Here is an 18,279-nt window from a genome sequence, read left to right as displayed (position 1 = left end):
GTGCCTGAGAGTGTTGTCCAAACACTTCTTGAACTCTGTCAGGCCTGGTGCTGTGACCACTGCCCTGGGGAGCCTGTTCCAGTGTCCACCCACCCTCTGGGTGAAGAACCTTTTTCTAATACCCAACCTAAACCTCCCCTGTCACAACTTCAGGCCATTCCCTCGCGTTCTGTCACTGGTCACCAGAGAGGAGATCGGTGCCTGCCCCTCCTCTGCCCCTCACAAGAAGTTGTAACTGCAATGAGATCTCCCCTCAGTCTCCTCTCCTCCAGGCTGAGCACACCAAGTGCCCTCAGCCACTCCTCATATGGCATCTCCTCCAGACTCTTCACCATATTTGTTCCCCTGCTGTGGACACTCTCTAATAGCTCTGTGTCTTTCTTGTGTTTTGGTGCCCAAAACTAAACACAGGATCCCAGGTGAGGCCACCCCAGTGCAGAGCAGGACAATCACCCCCTTTGAGTGGCTGGTGATGCTGTGCCTGATGCCTCCCAGGACTTGACCATCGGATGAGGAATAACAATCCCTGTTCAGGCTGGGAATTGCGAGAAGGATTAATTTTGCCTGTTGGTTAGGGAGTTTTTTATTTCCAAAATTACAATGGCAGTGATGAATTAGAAAAGCTTTGCTGATTTTCTGTTCCCTGGGCTTCATATTGTATTGTGTTTGGAATAGAAGAGAGAGCAAACTTTTCCTCAGCCACCTTCTTCATTACTTAAAGGGTTGGACTGGATGATCCTAAAGGTCTTTTCCAACAGAAATGATTCTGTGGTTCTGTGATTCACAAGTTACTTTACCTGAAGTATGTTGTCCTCATGAATTTGCATTGCAACCAGTTCTCTTCATGCTGGCACAGGGACCATCTGCCCTTTCTGTATTTTCTCCCAGCAAGGCATGACCCAGACCTCCACCACCAACCCCATAAAAGTTGTTCTGAGTGAAATCCTTCATGAATTCCAAATAGGAAACCCTGGGAGGTTTCCTACCCTAGCCAAAGGTAGGGAGGTAGGTAGGTAGGCAAACTTCATTTTGATCTCTGCTTTTTTATTGTTTTCATATCAAAGAAAAGGAGGAGGAATGTGCTTCAGGCAAGGCCTGGTGGAGGAAAGGCCTCAGACTGGTTTTGTGAGTGTTTTCAGGATATCCACCATTCCAGTCCTCCTGTAGCTTATACCAGGCAAACTCCCAGTAATATTTAGCATGAGATAAAACCATCTGACCCTTTATTGTACTTTGAACATCTCATGCAGTTAACTAATATTCTGATCAGGTGTAAGGAAAATGTTGTTGCTCCACATAACTGCTGGATCTTCCCGTTTTCTTTTATCATTACACTCCTGCTTTTCTCCATTTCTTTTGACAGCAGTAAAGTATTGGGTCTGAGTGGGTTAATTTTCTTTTCACTGTGACTTTTTCCTCACAGGTGTTCAGCAAAGGCAAATCAAAGAGGCTGTACTAATTCTGCCATTATTTCCAATGTGTCTCATTTGTTTTAATCACCTTCATCAAAACTAATTTAGATGAGGCTTGTTCTCAAGGATATGTAATGTACATTTCAGTTGAAAATAGAACAGTCAGTTGGTTTTTGGCGATGAAGAAGGAAACACTCCATTTCCTGATCAGACAAAAGTTGGAGATGGGCAGTTTTTTGGGCTATTATTGGAGGAGGGAGCTGCAAAGTCCCTCAGTTCTACCTTTCTGCCCAGAGCAAAGTTACACAGAAGCAGCTGGGAAGCATTTAGAATCCTCTGCAATGTAATGATGAGGTTGGAAAATCTCTTGGGAACTAAAATAACATAACCTGGGCCTCTGACTTTTTCAGCAAGTGCTCAATAAGTAGTTCTGGAATAAATTCTTTCACTGCCAACTTTTCATAGAAAGCCACAGAAAACCCTGGATGCTCTCGAACGCTCCATGACATTAAATGGGCTTAAAAACTCACTGATCCAGGAGAGGGAACAACTTCCTCCTCTATAACAACCTCATTTAAACCTCAAATGAGCACCAAGTTCCTGAGTCTGGCCAGACCTGAGGCACTTCTGTGGATGTGCTGAAGATCAGCTCTTTAAACTACAGCATTGGGGGAGTTGGAGCTTTCAGGTGTCAGGCAGCAGCTGGGAGGGTTTGTGTAGTAAGTTGTAAAGGGTTTATGTCTTTTACTTTTTAAATATTACCTTTTATGGCTTCACTTGTAACTCTGTTGACAAGATCTCACATTATCAAGCCAAAGAACTTGCTGTGAACTTTGTGCATGACATATGAGTGTGCTGATAAATGGAAAAAAACCCCCAATTTGTATTGCACACTTTGCATTTCATGCTGTGAGTTGCATTGTACACTTCCCATTTCAGTGCTGGAAGGATCTAGGGGATCAAGTGGCAGCAGATCTCACAGGTGCAGCCCAGAACTGACCTTCTCTCTGTGCTGAGAGACTTTTATTAGAAAAGAACACTTGGACTAGTCTTCCCCTACATGTGTTTTTCATTTATCTTTTGTAAGGAGTATCTTTTTGCAGGAATCTCAGTGGTGTTCTCATACACAACATTCACTTGGTGCTTATTGGAGGTTTTTATGTGGCTTCTCCTTCCTGAAGAAAAGAATGAGTTGCCTAAGGAGGCTGTGGGGTCTCCATCTGTGGAGATGTTTAAAATCTGACTGGATGTGGTCCATCCTGGGAAACCTGTGCAGGGTTGGAGGGTTGGAGTGGGTGATCTTGAGAGGTCCCTTCTGACCTCAGCCATTCCATGAATTAGTAAAAACTGCAGGTAAGGAGACATTTCAGCTCATGGAACTGGAGTTACAGGCCAGGCTTTTGAAGGGCATTGACATCCCAACAGAAGTTTGCCCCTAATTTCACACACTGGGATGCACAAAAGTACTGGTTTCAGTGTCCTAAGTCAGTGATACATCGTCACCATTTACTTCTCCTGGCTACAAGAGGACATTTTCCAGTCTGTGCACATACATGGAAACTAAAAGTTTAGAGAACTGCATTTTTAACTCATACTATGTCTGGGTGTGACTGTCTAGCAGGGACCAGATTGTATCCCAGGTATTAATTTGAGAAAGAAATAAGGACCTGTATGTTGGCAGGATTGAACACTTCCATGTTTGCTTTATAGCAGATAACCTGACAAAAGAATGGCCACTTCATGAACAAGTTTACCTTGAGGACATGTCCTGGAATGAAGGTATGAATGTGCCTTACCCTCCTTCCCAGTGCCTGTCACTGTCACTGCAAATGTTTTCTATTTTTTCTGTACCTTACACCATTGTTGTCTTACTGTAAGTTCTGCTTTCTCTAGATTTCCTCAGATAAAGCTGTTTTGCTCTCTGAGATGAATTGGAACTTAACTTCCTGTGACACTTGTTTTACATTCCTGCTCCATCTCTTCCCCCCCCACCACCCTCACCTGCAGTACCACTTTTCACCCCTTGTAGTATAATTGAGTCATTAGATTCTTCCCAAGCCCCCTGTGCATCTTCTTGCTCTTTCTGTGATGGTAGAATGCAGGTGTTTCCATACAGGTTCTTTTTTATCTGACAGTGTGTTATTTCCCTCCTTTTTATTACTCTGGCTTTTCTCATTTACTTGCTTTTGGAATGAAGGGCTGATTTTTTTGTCTTTCACTTTTTGGTTGGTTTGTTGGTTGGGTTTTTTTATTTTAGTGGTTTTTTTGGTTTGTTTTTGTTTGTTTGTTTGTTTGTTTGGGTTTTTTGTTTTGTTTTTTTACTTTTAAGCTGTGAGGGGAAAAATCTGCTCTACTTTCCTCTGTTCTGTGTTGTTCCCTGGGTTAGCAATCTATTTTGTCATATGTATGACACCCCTTAGTTTTTATTTCTAATATCTGTCTCTCTGATGTGCACCTTGTTATCACTGAGGGTTCTTTTAAAGAGACTGCACTGACCCTGGTTGTTTGGTGTAACATTTTAAGGGTAATTTTTCGAGCTACAGATGGTAGCACAGGTACTGGTATTTACAACCCAGCAGTGGGAGGTTATTTGTAACTAAGAGCAGCTTTGTGAACAAAATCCAAAATAAATTCTTGATTCTTCTCAAGCACTAAAGGCTTTTTTGTTTCCTTTTTTGGCAGATGAACAACTCTACACTCTCTCCTGCCGATGTGGTGGGAATTACAGCGTCTTCAAGAGCGAAACCAAAGATGTGTCTCTGGTTTGTTGTGACACATGTTCACTTGTTATCGAGATCCTTCAGTGATTGTTTAAATGAAGCTCATTAACTGTTACAAACTTTTCAAAAGCCTGGACAAACAAGTGGCAGCATCTGCTGAGGAAATCTGTGTTAAAGAAAAGGGGGGCACTACAAGAACAAGGACGTTCAGGCTTAAACCTGTCAAGTGGCCCTTTGCTGACACAGCCCTGCAGACATGAAGGTTGGCTGTTTTTTCCTTCTGAAGCCAAAGAGCTCGTTACTAAACACCTCCAAAGCAGAACACCGAGTTGTGTACCACTGGAATGTATCTCGTGATCTAAACAATGTTTCTTTTCCAGCAAACAACAAAGTAGATCTGTCCATTTCAGCCTCTATCAGCTGTCCCTTGGGCCCTTCCTCTGAAGTTAAATCCTTTCGGCAGCTCAGATGACAAAACTCAATCAGGAGGCATAAATGTGAGAATGCTTTGAAGATAATGAAGAGCAAGGTGCAGTAATGGGGAACACGAACATGTTCTATTTATAAGCTAAATATTTAACCTCATTAAATCCCCTCAAGGACTTGAGCCCAGGAAAGAGGGGCAGAGGCTCACACATGGAACAGGCTGGTTGTCCCAGTGCTGAGGAGCAGGTCCAGTGGCTCTGCATCCACGTCACCTTGTCAGCTTGGAGCAGGAGCACACTTTGGATTGAGTCTCTCCCTCATCTGAACAAATGGAACCAGGAAGCTGTGCTCTGACCCTACTGGACATACAATGCACTGGGCAGGGAAAACCCTACAACCCACCTGTGAGTGACCAGCAGATCCAGAACCCCCCTGGTGTTCAGTTCCAGTCCTGGCACGCTGATGTAGGGAGAGTCTGTGTGGGGCTCTGGCTGGGTGACAACACTGTGCCTTTTTCATCCCTTGGTAACAGTCAGTGCTAACTTTGGCTTGTAGTAAAAACCCAAAGCTTTCTAATAAACCCAAGCACTGACTGTGACTCACCAGGGAAAGCAAGAAGCCTGTCGTTTTTGGTGATGACAGCAGTGTATCATTCCCACTTTCAAGTTAAGATGTAATCTCAGAAAGAGACGTCTTTGTCAAGTAATATCTGTGTTTATTCTAAACAAAAATAGTTCCATCGATTTTAGTAGAAAATATTACGAAAACCGGCAAGAGTAACTTAAATCTTTTAATCGTCAAGAAATCTGTGGCCGTTGGGGCTTGCACGGAGAAACCCAAAGTCATTCAGAGGCCAAAGCTGTAAAATAAAATACAAGAGATTTTAATCACAACTCCAGAGTTCAGTGTTTTCATTTGTTATTGTTGTTATTGTTTCATTAACAGCATATTTTTTCATCTCTTTGGGTTGACAGGGTAAAGAACTTTCCTCACCCATATGTTTCTCTTATGGGGAGTAATAAATAGTGTATTTCACAGGGAATCATTCCAGAGTGGCCAGACACAACACTCATTTATACAGGGCATGCTTTGCTGTGGAGAGCCTCACAAATTTCATTGCTGTTTTCAGCCTTGGAAATAAATATGTTCCTAAAAAATATCTTTCAAATTCAAAGTTTTCTAGCTTGTAAACTTTGATCCATCTGGGAAAAAAAAAAAAACACCATGCACAGGGACCTCCCCTTTGTGAGGTGGACATTTGTATTTTCAAGATGAGCCTTTAAACTGCGAACACCAAATATTGGGAAAAAAAATATCTATAGGCAAGTTTATACCATGCAAAGAGGTATAAAGGGATGGAGGCCCTGCCACCATCAGGGCTCTTGACCAAGGGCCTCCTGTGAGAAGGGGAGAGTTATTTACAAAAAGAGCACAACTCATGGCCAAGCACAAGTGTCAGAGAATGATGCTGACCAACAACAAAACAACTTCTCTCCAAAATAACTGTATAGCTGTTCATAATACTGAGGGCTCCCAGGAGTACCTGGCTCTGGACATTCACTAATTACATGTAGGATGGTCTTGGATGCAAAAAAAAGTAATAGGAAACCAAGGACATTCTTTTACACTTTGTCCTTTGTCTCCCTTGACTGCCTTTGTCTCTTCACACCCCCTTTCAAAGATGGCACGAGGGGATCAGCAGGAAGAAGGGAAAGATGCTGCTGAAGAATGAATGCCCTCTGTTGCTCTAATCCCATAAAAATTTCACAGCCCCTGCCCAAGGTGAAGCGGCCCAGACAGAAAAGGATGATGCACTACCTTGTTCCCACAGCATCTGTCAGTCTTATGTTTATCTTGCTCATTTTTCCTTAGAATTTGATCTTGAGGAAGGTACACAGTCACTGTCCAGGAACAGCCACCTACTCTGTGACTGAGTTAATGGAACAGCCCCAGCACAGAAGGACTCTTTGCTGCTTTCTGTGTGGAGTGAAGAAGGAATTTTCTCCTTTCAAAGAGGAAGCACAGTGCCAAGGTTCAATTATTTCTAACCCTATGATTCATCCTCAGCACTGAAGACCATGACAGAAGGGGCAGAGAGAGAGTTAAGGATGGGAATGGCAGGACACAGCATCATTCCTGCTGCCTGGGACTGGGCACTGCTGGAAGCTGCCTGGGCTCGCCTCTGACAGGCCCCTTGCAGCACTGTGCTGAGCTGGACTGGGCCTGGGCCCTGGGGAAGGCAGAAGGATGTGAGTCACACTCAGGACCTCAAGTTCTGTGGATCAGGAAAAGGCTCAAAGCTCCCCTGTGCAAGTACCTTAGAGAATACCCGTGGGTTTGGCATGTGCAGGGAGGGAAGAGCACGAGGAACATCTGCCCATACACAAAACCACAGAGGTAACACCTCCTCTCTGTGCAGATCAGCCAGGGAGCTATTTTAAGGTCCACACAAATCTACAGAGATACAAACCAGCAGCAGAAGGATATTTGTGATCTTGGTTAGAAGCAAAGCCATGGAATTCAAGGCTGTCCAGAGGGCCTGTGCTGGCTGCAGGCTGGGTGTCAAGCCTTTGTTTGGCCTCGAAGGCAAACAGAAGTAAAAGGAAATAGAAATATCCCATATTACAAATCTAAGCTGATCTGAGTACAGGCCTGGAGAAGGAAGTTTGTTAGGCCATTCACTACAGCACAAATCTCCTTTCAGGCAACTCAAATCACACCTATTGCAACTTGACTTTCTTTTAGTGTAAGTAACCAAATTTGCTTTAAATGCTGCTTTGACAATTCAGCTTCAAATTCATCACAGTAATCTTAGTGGTAGAGTTAGAATGAAAATGGTGTTTTATGTACTCTGCCTGCAGGGAGAACTTGAGAAAAAAATACTCATGGTTGGAAACGAGATGGAAATCCTTCCTCTGTGAAACAAAGACATGCCACTGTGTCGTAATTCCCAAGTCCTTTAAAGTTATGACAGAAGTTGAGTGTGACTTGTTCACTCAGACTGGCTATTCCAATTAGCAGCTACTTGCCCTCTTTGGTTTGGCCTACATAGATAGATTTGATCTGATGGACGGGGCATAAATGGGGCTAACTAGCTCTTTTGAAGATACACTGCAGGTCTAGTTTTGACATGGAGCCTAAATCCAGGGAATGCACAGGATATCCTACCTAGGACAGGATGAAGCATGAGCTCTGTCAAAGTGGGACTCCCAGGGATTTTACTGAATTTGCAGCTGCTTTGATTTCAGTGGTCCCTTTATGGAAAGAACTTGCCTCTTGGAGTGGCACTGGACATGGTGGCATGGAGGGAAAGGAGCAAAGATAATCACATATTGTTATTTCCCTGTGGGTTAAATCTGGGGCACCAACAGTGACTGAGAATCTTCTGTCTAAACTTCACAGATAAACATTTGTGTTCTACCAAGGACAGGCTGCCCAGACAAACTTAGGATGGCTAAGCTCACTCTCTTCTGCTGAAATCCATGAAATTACTTCCAAATTAGCCTTGGGTTTGTTTGCATCCGTTCCTAGAAATGTAACTTAGTGTTGAGAGGCATCTGCTTCTCCAAAATCCACTCTATGATAAAGCCACAAAAGCTTCCATTCTGAAGGCAGTAAAGAAGTGTTTCATGAAGGAGAAGCCAAACCTCCAGAGCCTGCACTGAAAGCACACACAGGTTTCTTGGCCAATGGTCTCCTGATTATCCATCCCCCACCACGCAGACTGAATTCTGCTGCCTTTCACTGTAATGTTCAATAGCAACACACAGTAGCAAGATCACTGTACTCCGATGGGAATTACCATAAACAACCCAAACTATAAACACTCACTTGAAGAATAAACTCATTTCTGCTTTTGTTAAGCACCATATACTTAAATGTCATGAAAACATGAATAATCACCACTCTATGCACCATCATAGAACAACGGCAATTAAATCTGGTTAAATCATTATTTTGATTAAGTATCAAGTGATTGCTGACTCTCTCTTTTAACAGACAATGTTCTGAAGTCCTAAAGCAGTACTTCAATATGCATTATCTGTGTGGAAGTTCCACTCATTTTAGAGTTTACTTAGGGTTCAGTCCTGACAGTCACTTCAATGAAGTCTCTCAAACACCTTCCTTGTTGGGGTGCAAGCTGGACACAAATCTACTGGTGTGGAGAGATACTGTGACTAATTGTGGCTGTCCCCACACACAGGTATATACAGTATATACAGTATTGGCCAACAGTCCCCTTACAGTAGCAAACAGCAGTTTTTCTATACCTGTACATCAGTCTGAAGAAATCTTTTTTCAGTCAGATTATTAATACCCCATTCTCATTAAGAGGAGTGTCAGCATATTTGCTTTTTTTTTTGCATTTGTATCTTAGCAGTTAATAATCCCAGCTAAAACTTGGGGTCATAAAAATAGCCCCATTTGGAATCAGCATTTTTCCCTCTGGTGTACACAGGAAGGCAAACAGTGCAGGGAAGGGACAGAGAGCCCTCAGTAAACACCAGGGAAGAACTCGAGCAAACGCTGGCCAGGAAGAACAGAGGTCAGACAAAACTTGGCAGCAGGGCTGAGGGGAACATGTTTGAGGTTTACTAAGCAATTACTGATTGTGGTCAACAGCTGCAAGGTTGGTTTTGTTGGGGTTTTTTTTAGGTTAAGTAAGTGCCAAACTGTGTTCATAAATACTGTAAATTTATAAGACTGTTAAACTGGAAGGATCCAATCTTCCCTGTGCGTGTGTTAAATGATGGTTTTGTGGATGTGTTGAGAAAACCTTTTTTATTGGTCTGATTGAACAATTTTAAATCCAGCTTTCTAAAAGCAGGTGCATAAGTCTGTAATACATACTCCTTCTTCCTTAAACTTTTTATTGAGAGGAAGTTGTGTTAGTTTCTTCTTTTTGGTAAAAGAGTAAATTAATAATGCAGATAATATGAAAAAGTAATTTAGTGTGACCTAAAACTGCAGAACTGTTGAAACAGGAGAGGGAACTGGTGGTTTATACAGTACAATATTCATCACTGTTAAAGCTTTTTCACTTTTTTTAGTTTAAAAAGCAGCAAGGCCAGTCTACATGTCTAAAGTAGGTTTGCAAGTCCCAGAAAGAGGACCTTTTTTGATTTTTGGACTGGAGAGCTACACGAACAGTGAGATGCAAATACAAATACAGAGATGCCCTTCTCTTGCCCAGAGGCAAGAATCAAACTAAGGATGGAATGTATATCTGTGCAGTAGGGGGTGTGTGTGTGTTTTTATCAGGTTTGGATTTGCTTGTGAAATAATTCATTCAGCTTTCAGAGCAGAGTGCTCAGGGTGCTACTCACAAGTCCTCCCTCCAAAAAACCCCGTCGTTGTTGAGTTATCCTTTTACAGCAAGTGGCTGGTGTGTCCATGCTTTCCTCCACATCTGCTTTGGTCAGGCAGTTAAGGAGGCAACTTTCAGTACCTGACACCTAGCCATTAAAAATGTACTAATGCACCTATTTTTAGATACTACAAATATATATATATATACCTTAAGACAAATGCGTCCTCTTATCAGTCCGTAAGGAACGGGTCCGTAGCACCTGGAATCTGTAGAATTCCTGAGATTATCACCTTCTAACCAAACATGTCCTTTAGGCACCTATGGTTAAGCAAGATTGAAATGTAATAAGAAAACAGAACAGAATGGTATTAAGCACAGTTTGCCTTACACCACCGTATTTTCTGATTTCTGAGCTCTGTATTTCAGGACTGTGTAATGAACTAATTTTTCAGCGAATCCAGTAAGACACACTGCCAGATTTGGAGGGATGAGAAGGAGTGCTCCAAAGTATCTGTTCTATCATGTGCTCGAAAACCAATGGTTTGCAACAAAAAATCCAAAATGAAGATGTAAGAGGTTAGACCAATGTGACAGGGTCATTAATTTAATAGACTTCAAAAGAGGTCATTAGGATGTTGACTGAAAATCTGCCCTCCTGTCGCAGTAACAGCATGAACAGGGCAGCCACACACTCATCAACATCCTGGGGCCAGCACCAAGGCTAGACCTGTTAGTAGATTCATGATGAACTAACTGGTAATTGATTGTGACATCAATTACGAATAATCTCATCATTTTATCGGAGTAGGCTTGTCAAAGTTCTAATTAAGATCACAGTTCATTCTATGTGCAGGCAGAATCCACAACACATTATATTGCAATAATGATGATCACAAAACAGCAAATCCCTTTTTATAATTTGAAAATTAATGATGGTGACCTTATACTATATGACAAAGACCTTTCATTGCCCATATATATTATGCATTAACTATATTACATACCATAGATTCATGGCATTCACTGGCTGACTCAATGACAAAATGAGAAATAGCAACAGAGCTGTATTAGTTACCTAAATGAGAGTATAAAGCTTTCAGATATGAAAAAGTTGCTCCTATAAGTCTTAAACTAAGATTTCTGCTTGGAAGGGAAAACACTATTTCGTCACGTTTTCTTGATTTCAGATACAAATAACCTCTTATAAATTACCAAATAAAATCCTCAATAATTCTAATTGGGTTTTGTTTCTAAAATTCTAAACCAGGCCAAAAATTTAAAAGAAGCAACATAATCTAGATAATATTTAATATGGACTTTAAACTAGTATACGTTTTTCCAAAACCACGTATGTACTTGAAACATTATTAATACCACAAATCACAGAAAAAAATATGGAAACTAGCTAAATAAATAAATTATTTCAAGTGAAGCTCAGAGTTTGAGCAGTATAAACATGAATGTTTTAGAATTAAGCCACACAGACTCATAGATACAACAGTCTACATAAAGAGAATCCATGGATAAGAGACTAAACAAAATGAAGTGCCACTCTTGGTGTAAAGTCTGGTTGTAAAAACCCACGTCCCCCATTTGAGGAAAATGTAGCTAGAGTGTGATTTGTACTCAGAGGTGTCTGGCCAGGGAACACTTCTTGGGAACCTTGTCTTTAATGAGCCTTTTAGGCTCCTGCTTAGCCATGTTCCCATGTGGTGTTACCAGAGCAGGATCCAAGGATGGAACACTATTCCCAGAGCCCCTTTGCTGAGCTGTGGCAAATGTATAAACTACGGATTGAGAACCAGTGGTTTGTCTCTGATAGTGGCAAAATGGGATACTGAGCATGGAAAGCACATGTCCATCTCCCTGTATTTCTCTGGCAGCCAGGAAAGGTGCTTCAGGCTTGTCAGAGGGCACAAACCTCCTCATTTTAGAATCTACAGTGGAGCTGCAGACCAGCAATATGTCTAAACCCTTTGGAAACCTACTGGTCTCCTTGCAGAGTGTCCTGTATAAAGGAAGGCCACCTCCTTTGTTTTAAACTGATCCACTAGTTCAATCAAGCTCCTTTACTTCTTGTTCTCCCACTCCTTCCATACAGGAATTCCAGATTCAGCTTGTCTGTCACCTTTGTTATTTTGTAGGCTTATCAGATTGCTGGCACATGCATGGAAGGCCTTCCTCTGGGAAGACCAGCTGGTTTTCAGCTTCCTGACTTTGGCCCTCCTCTCACCCAAGCAGACTGGCAAACAAAAAAACCCAACCAGAAGTCAATTTAAAATAAATAAAATTTAAAAAGACTCTATCCAGAGTCAAAGGAACTGTGTGGAATATACATCTCATCACACATGGACATATATTTTTGGTAGGTCTCTGTTTGAGAATGTACTGACTCCCATTTTCCTCCGAAATTCCATGGTACACAGCCTAGCTGGGATGTCCAGCAGGTTAGTTGGATATTCATCTTCCCTTATTTGCAGTGTACCCACCCTGTGTCAACACCTTACAGGGGTTTGTTTTTCAGGTGTATATCACAACACAGAGCAGTGTCCTGACCCTTCTGATGCAAACTCCTGGTCCAGCATCTACTGGAATTCCAAGCCATCCATCAAACTACTGCCACTGGGAAATGCTATCCCAGCAAACATACACACAGGAGAAGCAGGAATTACTATGAAAGGGAGAGGTTTTTTCATTAAATATAAAAGGCAAACCAAGTTTAACATTTCATGTTACTGAAAAAGCATCACTTCTGTTCCACTCCCAGCTGTACTGGTTCCTCTGCTTTCTCACTTCCCCAAATTCACAGGCAGAATGTGAAGCTCATCTTTTATCACCTAAAATAAAGACCCACTCATAACTCAGGTATATCCAAACACTTCCTAGAACACTTCCCATTTTTCTGCCGTGCTCCAAAGGTATGAAAAATACAATCAATTGCTTTTGCCAGCAATGGCATAGCACTACTTCCAACACTAGGAATAATTACTTGTCTACACAAGATGTTTACAGTTTGCATTCCAGGTAGAACATTTGCAGTAAAGTATCTTCCTACATCCTGAAATTCACCACTTAAGGTAACTTTTTCTCCGTGGAAGGTATGACAGGCCCCTATACCTCCAAATTTGTCGTTTAGGGCACTGTCACAGTGTATGATCCATCTAGAGATAATGCACTGTAATACCTTTGTGTGGTGTCTGTCCACCATCTAAGCACTTCACTACAACCTGGTATTAAGACAAGCAAGAAAAATCACAAGAATTACTAGAAAATGTAAAACCAAATACCAGTGACAGACCATAACAATTAAAAAAAAAAAAATCAAACAAAAGTTGTTTAAACCCCTCTGAAATAAAGACTAAAGCCAGAATCCCTTAAGGCTTTATGCCCCAAGCCATTTCTACACCACATCACTGATCTCAGTGGAATTACTCACATGGAATAAAGTTCAGTTTGAGTATCAACCTTTGCAGAATCAGGACCCAATCTAAAACACTGCAAAGTTGTGCAAGCCTAGCTGGAACAAGATACATTAATCAAAGAAAAACATGAACTGTTGAAAACCTGTATTTTTAGTAAGAGTATTTTAATTACACACCAATAGGCTGCTGCTGCCAAAAACCCAAGGCAAAGGGAAAGCCACTTGTGTGACAATTCACAGCCCTGCATTTTGGTATCTACAGGACATGGACAAAATTATTTGTATCCAAGGAGTGCAACTGAAATCACAGTTGCCACTACTGCACACAGAGGGACTGTGGATACAAAAACACAGTGACAAATGGGAAAAGCATTAACTTGGGCTAGGAAATGTTTCTGTTCTCCCACACACACACACAGGCCAGAACTAAGATGTGAAAGTCTCACGAGCCCAACAACTGAATTCTCACAAGAGCAGTGGGTCACATGCAGAACCAGCAAGTCCTCAGCAGGGCAGGTTCATGCAAAAAGCTACCTCTGATTGTCTGCAGACTCCTCCCTTTGCCTGAGCAACCCCTGTGCCTCTGGTTTTGTGCAGATTATCCGAGGATTTATTTCCAAGGAGCAGCAGTTCTCAGGCAGAACCGGTTGTCTGTGGGGCAGCTTATACATGTGGGAATAAAAGACACCATCAGACACGACTCTCCTCTTCTCCCTTCCCAGGCTCCAGCACAGGAGCAGACAGACCAGGAGAGCAAGACTATCCCTGAGAACAACTGAGCTTGAAGCAGCAGCTTCAGATAAATAAACACCTTTCACCTCAGATAAATAAACATCTTTCCCTGCGACAAACTGGTTAAATTTGCAGAGCTCTTGGAATTTACTCAGTTAAAGTGGCAAGACTGAAGTACAGGGCAGGTATTTGATGCACACTTAAAGCATGAAACATTAATGAAATGGGGAAGGGGAATCACCAAATAATTACACTCTTCTGGTAGCTTTACATGACACCAAACCCTGTGCTGCATTCACAGGCATACTGGAAAACTAATATACTGCAAATAAAATTAACAGATTAAATTATCTGCCTCAAAAATACCCCCAAACCCAAGTAAACGAAGACAGGCTTCTGTGGTTTGGGTTTTTTCGTTTTGGTGCAGTTTTTGTTTGTGGTTTTTGGGGACGTATAAACACGAAATCTGTTGCAATCCCAAGGCACATCAGCACGTGCAGTCAGCTGGGAGCAGACGAAGTCTGAACTTTCCTAAGGTCACAGGTATTCACATCACCTCCAGCAATATCAAAGTTTCAAACTTAAGAAGAACTTTAAATCATTGCCATCTTTTCTTTTCAGTTCAGAGGCTTCCTTCTTGAGCTACGATAAGAACTAATCTCAGTGCTGGACAAAAGAATAAAGTCTGCAAGTTCTCATCTATCCCTACTAAGGTCTATTTAAGTGCCTCCTACTTTGGTACAAGCAACAAATGTAATTGCTTCATGGCCTGCGGGTGTTCATTGAACAAAAGAAGCTTTTGTGAATAAACCACAGGTGTTACCTTTCTTGATTAAAGTGAAATATGATGAAAGATTCTACAATATCGAATGACAAATTTACTAAATACTGATTAAATTGCCTTATTTAAGTAAATTGCATCTAGTTAGGATAAAATATACACCATAGAAATGTGGGAGTTTGTTTTATCGCTCTGTACTTAAAGTCTCACATAACTATTCCTTAATCCTTTATTTATTAATTCAGCACCAAGACTGAATAATGCTTAACAAATCCTTTTTTTAATGATCCAGTTGCTCTAGGCACTGTTTCTGTAGGCTTATCATAAATGTTGTTCATATTAAGGTTGCCATCTGTACAAAACCCAGCAACATTAATTAGCTCAACATTTTCAAAATCAGCACAAGCATTTACATTTACTTTTTTGTGCTGAAAAAGCCATGACATTGTAGCAACCACACTGGAACTTAAACAGATGTTAAATCAACATCTTCTATGTATCACTTAAAGGCTGAAATACCTGGAATTTAATAATTCTTAAAAGGATGGAACAGAATGAATCGACCTTAAATTCACAGGTACTTCCAAAAAGTTTAGCATTTTCCTTTTACTACTGGACAGTTTAAGCTGCTTATGAATAAGACATAATGTACTTGGCCCAGTTTGTTTAAATACTCACATTAAAAAGAAGAAATTAGGATGACAATGAAACACTAATGGGTTTTTATACAGAAATTGAATTCGCTGTGATTAAATATTTACAAATTCATTCTCTGTATTGTCATTTTTTTATTTTAATAGAAGATTTATTAAAAAATATATGAAGACTTGTCTATCTTGTCAGTTTTGAAATTACTTATTAACCAATATTAAAACCACATAACCTTTCATCCTAACCCATAAACTACAAGGGAACTGAGGGATATCCACTTAGACTTGAATTTATAAGACATTTTTCTCTCCCATGCAAGCACACCAGCTGAGTGTTGTTCTGTAACAAAAATTTGGGGAACCTGTTACAGTAACCTGCCAAAGCATTCACTGGTTATTTGAATGGTTGGTTTTTAACCACTGTTGCTCCTTCTTAATTTTGTGTAATGTACAAATAGCTACTGCTGTTCCTGAGCTACTTGGAACTTAAAAGGTTTGATCACTGCACTCACTGCTTAATAGGAAAGGCCACAGAATTTTCACATCAGAAATATCTATGCCAGTCAAATGAGAAAAATATCTGATTTCTCTCAGGACCACTTTTTACCTGTTGCAAAAGTTTCCAAATAATAATAATTCAAGCCCTCACATGCTTTGGTTACTTTACTTCCATAAATATTCTCACATGATCTAGATCATACTGTTAAACACACAGATCTGAATCAGCCTGAAAAGCTATACATCTGATTTTTAAAATCTCTAGCTGCAACTCTAAATTGAAATTATTAGTCATCTTTCCTTTTCTAAAACTATTATCAGTTAAAATTCAAACTGACTTGTTCATGTTCATAGGTCAAAACTTTCAAACCCAAATCTAGCTACATTTAGGAACTCCTAAAACAAATTCAGAACATGGCAGTGATTCATCACTAATTAGCTTTCTAGATTTACAGCAGATCAGTACTTTGGAAGAAAATATTGATTACAAATCCAGCAAAGATTACTTAGCAGTTTGCACAGACCTTTCTCACAGCAATAATTAAGAAGGATTTGATTCTTTTCTTCTCCAGAAACCAGATGATGTTAACAGGGTCATCCAAAAGTATAGGTTTGAGAACAACAAAAAAAAACACCTGTGGGTTCAAACCCCAACTGGAAGTCACTGGTTAAAACACAGAACCCACCAGCATTGCTGGCATGGCCTGGGCAAAGCCACTCCTCACACAGGGATCTGCAAGTCAGCCCAGAGGCAACAGTGGCTCACAAATCCCAGGAGCAGGGGGAAGGAATCTTAAAGGTACTGTCTGCCAGCTCCAGAGCAGGGACCTGAATCTCTGCTGCACAGCTGGGACAGTCACCCCAAAACTTGTGCTCAGAAGCTTCACTGCTCGAGTAGTTGGTTAGATCATCCTGAGCAGCTCCCAAAAAGCGATTACTGAGCTCTGAGCAGAGGAATAACAGAATCATGAAATCCTGAAGGTTCAAACTGATCTGACCAGCACAGATCTGTATTCTGCATTTCCACACAGCAAAAACATCTAGTGCTATAAATGCAGAAATGAGTCACCCTGGAACAATTTTCCCTCAGAATCACGGAGGAGATTTCTCTAAGGTTTTCCTTCAGGGATGAACTGGCTGCACAGGAGCAGGGGGGCAGTGGCAGAGCTGCAGTTGGCCTGCACTCAAGACCAGCTGATAGTGCAGCTGCCTCCTCTTGGTTCAGACAGTGGGGGAGAAAGAGCTGTTGGACAAGGATGTGAGAGACCTCGGTGGGGGCTCACTCACTGAGGAGCCTCTCTCTGCTGCCCTGTGCCCAAGCCATGGTGCAGACACTGCCCTCCTCCCTGACCCCACAGAGACCTGGCTGAGCTCTGCTGAACAGCACCAGAGCTGTCGTGTCAAGTCCCGCTACTCGTATGTTCTTGAAATGTCAAAACCAAAACTGCAAAGGCACAAAGACCAATCCACCTGAGCAGAAGAAACCCTGGAAATGTTGGGAAGTAGGTTGATAAAATAAAATTCTTTGTGTTTCTTTTCCCTTCAGTAATTTAGTTTTGACAAATCAGAGTTTCGATCTTTAATTACTGCTCAGAAGTTTCAAGATCAGCTTGAGTCAGGAACTCTCTGTACTGGGACATGGAGTGATCTGCAAACTGAACAGATTTGCAAATCAAACAAATATTGCAAATTAGGTCTCCTCTCCCACCAGACATTTAGCACAGCCACTGGTTAAAATTATGGCATAACTTTCTCTCAGGCCTCTGGAACACTAGAACTAAGGAGAAGGAGAAAGGAAATTTCTTACTCTTTCTCCTGGTCAACAACAATTAAAACTTACCTTATTGATGTACTAAACCATCCGTGTAACTGAGCTATTAAGATACTTAGAACAAAGGAAAAAAGAACTAGAGTTTTGATAAGTTTATTTTTAATTGCTATTCAGGCTATTTTAAAGAGACTATCAATGGCACTGAGTGCCCTGAACCATCAAACCACTTTTCAGTGTCTTACACGGTGTACCCAAACCCGTAGAACTGTCTAGTGATTATGATAGTGTGGTGTTTGCACTGTGTTATTCTTAGTACCCACATAATATTCTTACTGCGTGTGACAAGGACTGTTTTAAGAGTTAATAGTGCTGTTGCAAGACCACTTGTGTGATGTGCAAACACAGGGAGATGCATTATCTTGGGCACGCTGTTAGCTCTGGAGCACACCCCAGGATGCAGGGATGCCATCTCCGCAGTGAACCTCATTTCAGCACAAGGTAAACACACTCCCCCCCTCAGCCACACTCCCAGCATTAGTGCTGAGCTGTGATTGATC

General features: G+C 41.3%; 2 protein-coding genes across 7 annotated transcripts in view; one reads left to right on the top strand and one right to left on the bottom strand.

The window, feature by feature from the left end:
* Nucleotides 1-5,259, top strand: part of DNAJC24 (DnaJ heat shock protein family (Hsp40) member C24) — a 36,386-nt gene extending 31,127 nt beyond the window's left edge. For 2 of the 3 annotated variants that reach the window (XM_027663316.1, XM_027663317.1), the window contains exons 4-5: nucleotides 3,123-3,191; nucleotides 4,095-5,259. In XM_027663316.1, the coding sequence (XP_027519117.1) occupies nucleotides 3,123-3,191; nucleotides 4,095-4,219 (194 nt within the window). In that variant the 3' untranslated portion in view covers nucleotides 4,220-5,259. The remainder of the gene's footprint in view (nucleotides 1-3,122; nucleotides 3,192-4,094) is intronic. The other variant, XM_027663318.1, reaches the window with a different exon arrangement.
* IMMP1L (inner mitochondrial membrane peptidase subunit 1) overlaps nucleotides 5,253-18,279 on the bottom strand; it is a 32,352-nt gene continuing 19,325 nt past the window's right edge. For 2 of the 4 annotated variants that reach the window (XR_003530890.1, XR_003530889.1), the window contains exons 5-9: nucleotides 13,825-13,952; nucleotides 13,306-13,382; nucleotides 13,054-13,096; nucleotides 10,077-10,187; nucleotides 5,253-5,417 (exon numbers count right to left, since the gene is read on the bottom strand). Coding sequence is in view for 2 of the 4 variants with exons in the window: in XM_027663314.1 (XP_027519115.1) it covers nucleotides 5,349-5,417; nucleotides 10,077-10,187 (180 nt within the window). In the remaining 2 variants the exon portion in view is untranslated. Of the gene's footprint in view, nucleotides 5,418-10,076; nucleotides 10,188-13,053; nucleotides 13,097-13,305; nucleotides 13,387-13,824; nucleotides 13,953-18,279 lie in introns of those variants that run through there. The other 2 variants (XM_027663314.1, XM_027663315.1) reach the window with 2 other exon arrangements.

This window comes from Corapipo altera, unplaced genomic scaffold, assembly GCF_003945725.1.
Source record: "Corapipo altera isolate COAL_440 unplaced genomic scaffold, ASM394572v1 100, whole genome shotgun sequence".
Classification (NCBI taxonomy): domain Eukaryota; kingdom Metazoa; phylum Chordata; class Aves; order Passeriformes; family Pipridae; genus Corapipo; species Corapipo altera.
This window is presented reverse-complemented; position numbering and strand designations above follow the sequence as displayed.